At 41.1% G+C, this 11,646-nt stretch overlaps 1 protein-coding gene across 2 annotated transcripts in view; it reads right to left on the bottom strand.

The window, feature by feature from the left end:
- Positions 1 to 7,118: 7,118 nt before the first annotated feature.
- The window catches only part of fgfrl1a (fibroblast growth factor receptor like 1a), a 63,760-nt gene continuing 59,232 nt past the window's right edge, over positions 7,119 to 11,646 (bottom strand). For both annotated transcript variants that reach the window (XM_041048087.1, XM_041048088.1), the window contains 2 exons: positions 11,375 to 11,555; positions 7,119 to 10,996 (listed from right to left, as the gene is read on the bottom strand). In XM_041048087.1, the coding sequence (XP_040904021.1) occupies positions 10,569 to 10,996; positions 11,375 to 11,555 (609 nt within the window). In that variant the 3' untranslated portion in view covers positions 7,119 to 10,568. The remainder of the gene's footprint in view (positions 10,997 to 11,374; positions 11,556 to 11,646) is intronic.

The following is an 11,646-nucleotide window of genomic DNA, read 5'->3' as shown; positions in this document are numbered from 1 at the left end:
GCTAACATGAAGATAGCCTTCAGGCAGAGATACAGTTAACTATCCTCAACAATGGTTTCCGGACTCTTGGCCTGCTGCATGTAACTTCAGTAACATGACTCGTGATTTCACCCTCAAAGCTTGTTACAAAACAGCTGCAAGTGAAGGCAAAGAAAATTGTAGCTATATAGAAACACGATATCACCTGAAGTCATCACAACAGGGAAAAGCTGATGTGGTGAAGCGGGTGGCGAGGACGGCCCGATGTGTTCAGACAGGTCGACTCTGTCTTTGTCGACCTGCGTTTTTGGCTCTATTGTCCCGGGTTGTCAGGGTGGTGAATGGTGTCTATTGAAGAGGGCTCAGGTGTGACTGTGTGTGTGAGCTCTGGGTCTGTGCACGCTGCATTCAGGCGCTTACTAACGTGTGTGTGTGTGTGTGTAAAGTTAAAGGGTATTGTACAGAGTCAGTAGGCTTGATCCTCCTCTGCGCTCCAGTGGGATTTGAAGTCGTTTCCTGTTTTTTAAGGTCCACTTAGAGAGAAATGGCTCCCCAGGGCAGACTAAGCTGTCATGGTGTCACACACTGACAGAGAGAAGACTAAATCAGAATAATCTCTCCCTTATGCGCGCACACACACACACACACACACACACACACACACACACACACACACACACACACACACACACACACACACACACACACACACACACACACACACACACACACACACAGTTTATAATAATGTGTTACACTCCTAATAAGTGTTACACTTTTCTTTTTTTTCAAGTCACAACTCTATCTCTGTCTTACTCACTTTCTCCTGCACACACACACACACACACACACACACACACACACACACACACACACCTCTGCATGGCTTCAGGCTGTACAAATGAGTCCTGCCACTTCAGAGAGCTAAAGAAAACTATTCTGATGTCAGTGGTAATTATTCAGCAGCGTGTTCCCACAGCTTGTCCACCCCTCCCTCTCTCTCTCTGAGTCTCTCCCTTTCCATCTCCATCTCCATCTTTCTTTGTGTGTGTGTGTGTGTGTGTGTGTGAGAGAGAGAGAGAGAGAGAGAGAGAGAGAGAGAGAGAGAGAGAGAGAGAGAGAGAGAGAGAGAGAGAGAGAAGCTTCTCACTTAATCTGATCCAGATTTCACACTTTGTCACTCAGTATTTCAGTCTTGTACCTTTGGTGCTGTAAGTGTAATCCCCTCTGGGCAAGACACAACATGAACTAAATGATTTCACACCCGAGCTATTTGTCTTTCTGAGGTGAGCAGAAAGTGTTTCTTTGCAGGTCCACGGTGTATAACCTGTGATCCCCATCACCTTTATTGTCTGACAGTGAAAAACGAAAAAAGAAATTTGTGTTTTAAAACAAATAAAACACAACACAATATAGTAGTAGAAGAGAGTTCATTACGCTCAAACAATGTGATCATTTTTAGCCAGGCAGGTGTCATGGCTGTAGGGATGGGAACGTCAGTCGACCAGTTTAGCAACTATTAAATGGATTGCTATGACATTTGGTGCAGACATTCATGTTCCCCTCAGGATTATAAGTTATAACTTTGATGTTCCTAATAGCTCTTTTTTTTTAAACATATAGCGTCATCATCAGATCAACATTTAAATTTGTCTAATATATTGCTTTGTGGCGGATGTGGTAAAGCGAGGTAGAGCAAGTCATACACTCACCCCTGGCTCTTCTTGTTCACATGTCAAAGTTTACTTAAGCAAGACACTGAAATCCATGCATGGCAGGGGGGCAGCATGTGTGAGAGTGTGAATGGATGAAACTGTTAAATGCTTTGTCCATTAAGGCAGAAAAACACAGTGTACATGCATTATATTCACCATTCTTAATATCATTCGCAGACAATAATGGACTTGTCACTAAATTCATCAGCCTCTAGATGGCACTATAGTCTATCTTGGTCCTGTATATATCATAATAGCTCTAGTATGCATTCCTCTGCTGTATGTGATGGTGTTTAGGCCACAGCTGCCTCTGATAGGGATCTACAGGATGAGGAAGGAACGCTCAGGAGGTCACACACGCACGCGCGCATCTATTCACATCTGCTGCTTTTGAAGTGGGTAAAAAGGATGAGCTTGAGGAATTGTTAGGCACACACAAACACACAAAGACAGGCAGTTTCATTGAATTTTAGCGGAAGAGAGTTCAATAGGGGCAGTTTATGATTCAAAGAGGGACAGGTGAGGATGGTTGACCTGAACCACTCATATAGTCTTCAACACATACACACACACCCACACAGGCGTCCCACATGTGAAGGCAGGCAGACAGGCTGTTGCCTTTGAGGGAGCCTGACCTCCTCCAACTGTCCCATGTATGCTTGAGTGATGTCAGCACGCCTGTGGAAAGATTCCATTCCTGTCAAATACACATACACACACACACACACACACACACACAATTTCTTTATCACATACAATCTCTTTTCACACAAACACACACCAGCTTGCCTTACCATTTTACTACTTTCTCAAACAAATACACACACGCTCTTGCTTGTATAACACACACTAACTCTGACTTTCTTGCTCTCTTTTTCTTTCTCACACACACACACACACACACACACACGCACGCACACAGACACACACTTGGCAGGATGTGCGGGGAGAAAAAGGGGCCGAAAGACAACACTGAGATTAGGAGGCTTTTGTCACGGCTCTGTGGCAGACTTTAAAGGCCTTGGCTCTCTTCCCATATGCCAGATTTCTTTCTTTTCTCACCCTGTATGTCCACATCCCTCTCTTTTCACGGGGGGGAGGTAAACATTTGGTACAGAGAAATGGAGAAAGGGAGGAAGGGTTTGGTGGAAGAAGGATGGAAGCCGCCTGCTGCCCCCTTTTAGCCTCTTTTTTGTGTTTTTGTTTTCCTAGTTTTAATGGCAGCTTTGTGGCTGTGTGGAGGATGAGTGCAGAGAGAGAGAGGTATGCAAACAGAACAGCACTTCAATGCCAGCCAGGTGTCTGTGTTGTTCCCCCTTTGTGTGTGTGTGTGTGCGCGTGTGTGTGTGAGAGAGATGCATCTGTGCTTTTGTGTGTGTGCATCTGTGTGCACATGCTGCAAATGCACTTCATTAAATGGTGTCAATCTATTTTCCAGGTGACAGTGTGTAGGTATCTTTAGGATTTCTATGAGTAGATGTTTGAATGTTTTTTTTTCCAGGTGTGTGTGCGTGTGTGTGAGTGTGTGCGAGCCCGTCATGGTCACTGACTCCATTCACCTGGGCGCTCCTTTCACAGTGAAAAGGCAGTTGCCGGTAAAAAAGCTCTTTGGACAGCTTCTCCTCATCGCCAACCACAGCTGCTGTTGACTCAAGCTTCCAGGAATCTCCTCCTCGGGTTCACACCCTTTTAACCAGCCAACAGCACATCAGACCCCTCCACGAGTGAGCAAAAGGCCCTGCAAAACCTCAAGGTCTAAAGGACTAAACATTTGCCCTGGCACAGGACAAGATTTTCACAGATAATTGCGATGGCTTAATTACTTAAAAAGAAATTCTAGCAAATGCAAGTGCTGCACCATTCAGAGGACAGAGGACATTCAAAATTGTCTCCTATGTCACTGGTGTCTGTTTGTATAAAATACCATTGGTATTTAAAGTTTAGCTCTATCTGCAAAATTCCACCATGAAAACTGTAGCTTCAAACAACAGCAAAACAATAGTAAAAACATTTACACTGCCGTACGAAACTAGTGATGCTTGCTGAAGGTTTATGTCAAAATACACAGTGACCTCAGCCCAGCAAAGGATTGATCCTGCATCTCAACAGCTCAGGAATGTCTTCAGTAAATTCACATTCTTCTGCTCAGCCTGTCACACAGCGTTACACACTGGAGCTGAGAAGCCTGCAAAACCACAAGGTCTGACAGGCAAACGGTTTCATTCACAAAAAGTTTCACTGAAAATATACAACACAGCTGAATACTTTTTTCCACTCTTTTTTTCCTGTTGTCATTCTTCTCTTATACAAAATAATCTTTGCAGCATTTTTTTCAGTAACCCCCTTAAGTTTAAGCATCTCTCTACAAAACAATCAATGCTTTTTGTTTTTTTTCTGTGTGAGGTGTTTATCAAACCAGCGACAGAAACAAAAACAGCGAATTCTTTTAGTGAGAGTAAAAGCCTAAAATATGTAGGCTACCTGTTTCATTCAGGCAAATTTCAGATTTTTACAATGAAAATTTTGGTGGATAGCCCAGAGACAAACACATCAAAACAGACAGGTGTGTGGCTGCTAACCTTGGAGCACAGACGAGACAGACAGAAGACAGTATGAATTCTCAAAAGAACAAGAGCTGTTGGCCCAACATTTCCACCGTAGGCAGAGAAAGGACTGCAGGGCCAATCTTTACATACAGCAGGAAGTGGGTGGAATGATGAGTAGATTTCAAACAGGTGTGCAGGTGAAGTGGCGGGAAAAGGTAACGCCCCCATGCTGTGTCCAAATGAGAACACACACACACACACAGAAACAGGGAGAGCAGACATGATATGGTATGGTATCCAGGTATGGATTAGTTTATGTTTTTGCTTCTAATTTATTTTAGATCATCAGTTGAGACTTAATACCTGCATGTATGTTTTAACAGGATAATCTCTGCTCTTTTGTGTTACAGGATCCCTGGCCTGATATTGTGTGTTTATTGTCGTGTCACTCTTACTGTATGCTGAAGTCTTTGCCTGATGTCTCTTGGAAAAGCTCATAATCTCAGTGAGACTTTCACCTGGTTAAACAAATGTTTAACAAAAATACACAGCTGATACTACTGTGTGCTGCACTAGAATCATATACCAACCTAAAATAAATTCTTTTTCACCAAGAAAATTAAAGTTTTAAATTAAAGTTATTGAACTGTTAAATTCTTTGGAATCGGAGATCACTCTTTTTAAGATTGTAACCAAATGGCTAGGAAACAAAACAAAACATAACAGGACCTCTGAATTCTAATATTAAAAAAAAATCATAAATAATAAACAATGAACCTTGAATTTAGTTTCAGTAATTCAATGAGAAATTACAGTAGAAACAGTGGAGGCTGAAGTTATCTGGCCTCGCTGAAGTTTTCTCCACCCTTCCTGTTCTGCACATTTCTTTCCGCTCTCATTCGACACTTCCACTCTCTCCACTGATCTCTCCATTTTCTCATCTCCTCTCATCAGTGCAGAGCAGCCATGAGCTCAACACATCTGTCAGCAGCTCAGCTCTGTGTCATCCTCCATCTCCTCCCTGCTTTTCTTCATCTTTTCCTCCTGTCTGTCCTCCCCATCATCCTCCCCCCTAACTCTTCAAGTCAGTCACATTCACAGGAGAAAACTAAGCAGGAAAAGACTAATCTCTGAGATAAGAAAAGAATTAGAGTTCAGCGTCTCTGATACGACGATCATCATGTCCCCAATACACATATAATTTGCCTTGACCAGTATCTTTTATCAGATCAGTTTCTTTCCTCAAATCTCACGCTTAGAAAAACGTAGAGTGTAATATATCTTTCACAGATTTATCTTACATATCACTGGCTCTGCTGTTTCTTTATCATGAGTGAAGCTTTCCAGATGGATGGGAATCCATGTGGTCCAGGATTTGTAAATCCCTGGGTTAGGTCATTCAGTCATGAGTAAGTGTTGACTTTGCAAAAATTTCAAAACCACAAATTCCTGTGAGGTATTTTTTCATTTTTGTATATTTTCATTTTTTTCCCCCTCAAACTTCGCTTCCTTTTCCTCGCACATCCAATATCCCCTCAACCCCTTGCTCAGTTTTTGACCTTAAAATCCAGAAAGTTATGAAATAGTAGCCTATATGTGTGTTAATGATCCTATTTTGGTCAAACTATCAAATACATGGGGGGAAACTGTGCATGGGTCAGTTTCATTTGGGATGTCTGATCTAATTTAAATGAAATTTGGAGAAACAAGGGACGCAAAGCAAATACTGGACACGAGAAGTTTTTGGCAAAGCTTTTCTTTTGCTTTCCCTTCTTTTGTAACTCTTTCTGACAGACTTTATTTTAACTGACCTGCCTTTGATTTATTGTGATATCTGTAGTTTGTTAGTTCTGAAAAGTGATGTTTAAACTGTTAATTCAGCTGTTAAACTGCTGATTCCTGCAAAGTAATCAGCAATTATTCTTGTGATTAAATGCCAGCTTGTGACCTTCTATTATTTATTGATGAATCACAATAATCAAACTCACTGAAATTAGAGAAATGTCATGGGACCTTTACTGATCTCAGCTCAGTCTGATAAGTCATTTTCCCTTAGCTACAGTGATGTGTATGCAATGTGTATGAAATTACTGTTATTAAAGCTGCACTAATTCAGTATTTCTATATTAACAAATGGATCAAATGGTTGTGTATGATGTAAACAGTGTTTCTCATAGTCAGCTGATTCAGTTAATTGTTTTGGTTTTACTGTCTGAAATGTGGAAGTTTTCAGTCTCACCACTCTCATGAACTCTGTTTCCAGCTGTAGCAGGCAGCTGTTTTCTGTGAAAAAACCCTGATGAAAACACTGTGTACTTCCTTCTGAGCACCAAACAGCAGACAGACAAAGAAAGTGCAGCAGGAAAGTAACACCAAAGATGCTGCTAAAGACACTGAAGAGCACCGAAGTAACTACTTTTGTTTATCATCATATTCTTTTTTCATGTCCTCCGGCTGCCATCCTCCACCCTTTTGCGGCGCCCCATCCTCTCAACAGTATTTTCTTTCATTGTCTTTCTCTCCTAAAATGATTCAGAGGGGGAGAGAGACGCTGGGCCTTCACACCCTCCATCTGCACGCAACGCTTGTCCATCTGTCATCTCTCCAGACAGACATGCTGACAGATGAAACGCTGGCTGCAGTGCTCGCAATTGAAGGGCTACAACTATTTAGAGAAGGACACTGACTTAAAGACAGTCTCATGGTACTGTGAGGTATTGCACTGGATGGGACTGGAATCCTATGTTGATGTGACAGAGAATTGAAGCAACAAGAAAAACAAATAAACAAAAAAAACCTCATTGCATTTGAGTGAAAGATGCCTGGATAAGAATGAATCTTTACAAACAAAGACAACATCACAAAGATTTTACTTTTTTAATGGCACCAATAACGTGATTACAATGGGAGGAAACAAATTTTAATCCTAAATGGTGATAGACTGTACAAGATTGTCGATACAAAGATTATCGATAAATTTTTGTATATTCCGTCAGCATGTATAAATACAGTATCTTACAATGACATGAACATGGTATTTGCTACATAGCTTACATTGTGACTATAACACAAAATCCACTCATGCAGTATAATGCCCAATTATATGAAATAACAAACATGTTTAAAAGAAAATAAATTAGAAACACACTTTCTTTTTGAACTTTGAGACAATTTAGCATTTACAATGTTTTATGGGCCAATGTGTCGCTAGAGCTACTTTATGGTCCAAAGCATTCCTACTAAATTACCTAACAAGTTCTATAATTTCAACACTAATGTCATTTCATGTACATACTAGTGGTAAGTGCACATATATACAGTCTGTTTATTGGCAGTCCATTAGCTTTGACACATAAAACTATGGGTTTCTAATGTGAGATGAGAAAAAAAAACAGTGGAGAAAATTTTACTGGACAGTTTTTCACCCTTCCAATATCAGAGGAAACACTTCACAATGAAATAACACACCCCAGCTGTTGTTCAGGGTGACTCTGTTAGCAGACATTTCAAAACCTCTCAAAGGCAGAGAACAAATGCAATATTTCAAACGCTATTTTCAATTAAAGCTGTTGAGAGAGGCATATAAATGAACACGTGTCTCCCTTTGGAGCTGTACAATTTAGACAGCAGAGTAAGAACGGTTTTTCTTTGCAGTCACGACGTATTGATTTAGTGGGAACCTGCTGGAAGGATGAATAAAGAAGACAACATTGTCAGAGGCTTACTGCGTTTGAAATACACGAGCTGCCTGTTGTTCATTTGGGCCTGAACATCTTAAGCGTCTGAACAGATTTTTGTAAAAACAGATGATATCAAGATTATCTGTAGGCGGCATCAGTGAGAGATCGCACAGAGAACACAGGTATTATAAATCTTCTTGAAGCACCTTAAAAATATATAAATAGACTGGAGTCTTGGTTAGAAGTTGGTTTCAAAGCTCTGGTCTGCAGGCCCACTGTTCTTTTCTAGACAAGGTTAATGTACCAGTGAGGATTAGAAAAAAAAAGGTCATATATGATTTATCCATATGAATGTATTTATACATTTTCCTACTTAAGTTGAAAGATTTATGTGCAAAAGTATATGCTGAAGAACGACCACGTGCAGCTGAGTTTACCAGGTGATTTAAATATATCACTTCCTGTCACATGGTTGTTTAAACACCCTTGTAAAGTTCTCATTGTAGTTTTTAGATGTCCTGAAGAAAGCCTGCTGAGGGAAACATTGACTAAATACAGTACAAACACAATCAACTACATGACGAGCAAACTGTTTCTTTCATTTTTCACATATATATACAGTAAATTTCTACATTTCCCCACCTTTTTATGTTTAAACATAACAGAGTCACCCCACTTCTTCAACCATACACATGGCTGAGTGTGCCTTTCAGAGAGAGCTGTAATGTAAAACAGCTGAAACCTAAATCTTATCTTAGCATATCATTTTACACTGCTTTTACTTAGTGGTCAGATTCATGAGCACACACAGGAACAACAAGTTGGACACCTGAGAAAGAGCATGTCTGTTGTAAATGGCTGTGTACAAACTAGAAAATGTGGTAATCAGAATACCTCTAAACTCTTCCAAGAGGAAAATCCAGTAAGCTATTTTGAAAAAGTAAAACTGATTTTCATGCTTCTATAACTTCAGTTTTAAAAGTAATCTTTAGAATTTGGATTTTAGTGTTTGTAGATAAGTTTATGGGTCACTGGGTTTTTGTGGATCCCTGACATCTTTCTCCTGATGCATTGGGGTCTAGATAAAGCAGGAGACAACACCTGTGGCAGTGTACTGTAGGTGTGTAGGGGATTTAACATGGGGTTAAAATCTCATTATTTAAAAATCTCTTTAAGGTATTTAGTAAAATTAGTGGTAAGTCTCCAGACGACTGAATCAAAACATATAGAATCAAATATCCCAGATACTTTCTTGAAAGTACTATTATAATTTACCACCATTGAACAGTAACAAGACAAGTACATTTATATACTTGCAGAAGCTCAGTGGGTACTGGCATAGTGATCAACATTCATCTGCATGAAAGACTCTCAACAATATATGGCTCTAAATCTAATGTTAACAATACTGATATTCAATTCAGTTACAAGCTGTATACCATTACTTTACCTTTAAAGTATATTTTAGATGTTGATTATGACATTTTCCATTGTCTTTACCAGGGTGCTATCATCAACAACTTTGCCTTTTCAGATTAAAACAAGAGACAAGAGATTCAACAGTGATCCATGAAATCTGGAAAAAATCTGATATCCTTCATCCCTCTCACTTCAAACAAAGCTGAAAAGGAGACAACACAGGCAGGAAATGCCACCATTCTGCAGGAAGTAAACTGTCAGTAGATGTACTTATCAGAGTCGGAAGAGATCTATTGATTACTGATGCAGCTGGTGCCTGGAAGAGGTCCTTGGTTGTAGCAAAAATCACATCATAGCTGCTGCTAAGAGAGAGGCTGAAATCAGCTCTTTTTCACGCAGCACCCGGACAGCAGCTGGACATTCATCAGAACAGCTGTCGGCCAGGCAGAAGCAAAAACCAGCAGCCCTCATCTCTGCCCAGGGTGTGGATACAGTGGCGTTTGTCTTGAGTTGTGGTTCTTATGGCTCAGTTGGGCTGACGCCTGAGATATACTCTGAAATTAAGCTATTACATTACACACTTGCTATATTGTTCGTTATAGGTTACCCAGGATGAAGTAGCATGCTAAATGCCATATAATCATATTCCACTATATACATGAGTAGCTATATATGCAGCCTTGTAGCGTAAGCGAGCTGTGTTTGTACTGTTACTGAGGCGCGTGTGGCTGTGTCCAAAGTACTGAAAGAACAGCGGCAAATAAATTGGTGGGTTGTTGTAAAGTTACTTTGAAGCTTTGAGTTCATTGTTGCTTCAAATAAGGCCTTTGAGCAAAAAGGGAGAGATTTATACATTTACAGGGGAGATTTTATTCAACAAGAGGCTCAAATAAAACATATTTTAGGATTTTTCTCTCACTGATTGAGAAGGACTGGCTCCCAGGTTGGCTAAAAATAAAGATCTTTGTCTTCTCTCTTTACATTCTTCATTGTTTGTATCGTGAGTAAGTCCATCTGCACACAACGTATGGCTGCAGCAAAATGAAGAAGATGCGTGATCCCATGTTTCTGCATATGAATCCGCATGGTCTCTTGCATGTGGCTTTCCTTGTCCTTTGCTTTGAGTGTCAGCAGTTAGTGTGGACTGTGGTGGCTAAGTCTGCATGCACAGGAACATGTTCATGTAAGAGTTGACTGTGAAACACCAAAGCTTGCTGCTAGCCTCGCTGCTAACACTGGTAGTGAATGTGCTGGTGCTGGTGCACTTTCCCGTCCACGTGTGAATGCGTGTGTGTGTGAATATCTGTGTAGATCTTCGGGTAGACCTTCGGAGCCAATCCAGCTCCTCCCTGAGCCAGGAGCAGCTGCTGATGGGCAATGTAGTCCTCATACGAAAGACAATCTTTATCCCCGCTGGCTGGTTGAGGAGGCAGCGTTGGGCAGGCTCGGTCACGATTGGCCGTGGGTAGACGCTGAGCTGCAGGCAGTGCAGAGGAGGAAGAAGGGGAGGAAGAGGAGCAGGTGCGTTTTGACTGGCAGAACCAGAGGAGGGCGGTGACTAAGATGAAGGCGACACCGGCGGGTATTCCGATTATGACGGGCCAGGGTAGGCTCGGGGATGTTGCTGAGGGAACAGAGGGTATCTGGGGCTTCAGGTCTGTCAAAGAACGAGAGATGCGGAAATTAATGAAAGGACAAAGCTGAAAATATGAATCATCTGTCTGGATCTGACTGTAACACACTCTTGTAGATACAAGTGTGTTGATTTTTTTTCTAAGGTGATATAAGAGAAGGAGCTTTGTTGGTTTGTTTGGTGAGTCCAGCAGCATGTTGCTACTGATGGCAACATGCTATTCAGTTGATCACGTTGTTAGATCAGTGTTGTTGGTCAGCCTCTTGTTAGCTAATGGTAAAAAAAAAAAACAGCTATTTAAGGTTACTGCTTCTATTCAAACCTGCTGGTCAAGTATCTTCCTCTCTACTATTTTAAACCAGACAGATAAATACACATGGTCAAATACTTTTCTCTCTCTACCTGGTAGGACAGTCAGGTAAGCACTCCTGAAGCTGTAGCCCATCGTATTGGCTCCCAGGCAGATGTACATGCCAGCATCCTCCTCTTTGGCTCTGGTTATCAGCAGCTTGTTGAGGTAAGATCCATCAGGACGTGACCAAACCTCTCCTGTTGGCAGGACCACAAACCGATGGTCTCCAACCTTTGAATAAAATCAAAGTACAAGTTTATTGATCAGTTCAGTCAATTATCACCCCAATCTGTCTCAGATAATTGTGTTTGTTTGGCAGGAC

The sequence above is a fragment of the Toxotes jaculatrix genome, chromosome 10 (genome assembly GCF_017976425.1).
Source record: "Toxotes jaculatrix isolate fToxJac2 chromosome 10, fToxJac2.pri, whole genome shotgun sequence".
Classification (NCBI taxonomy): Eukaryota; Metazoa; Chordata; class Actinopteri; family Toxotidae; genus Toxotes; species Toxotes jaculatrix.
The sequence above is the reverse complement of the archived record's forward strand: the minus strand, read 5'-3'. Positions and strand labels throughout refer to the sequence as shown.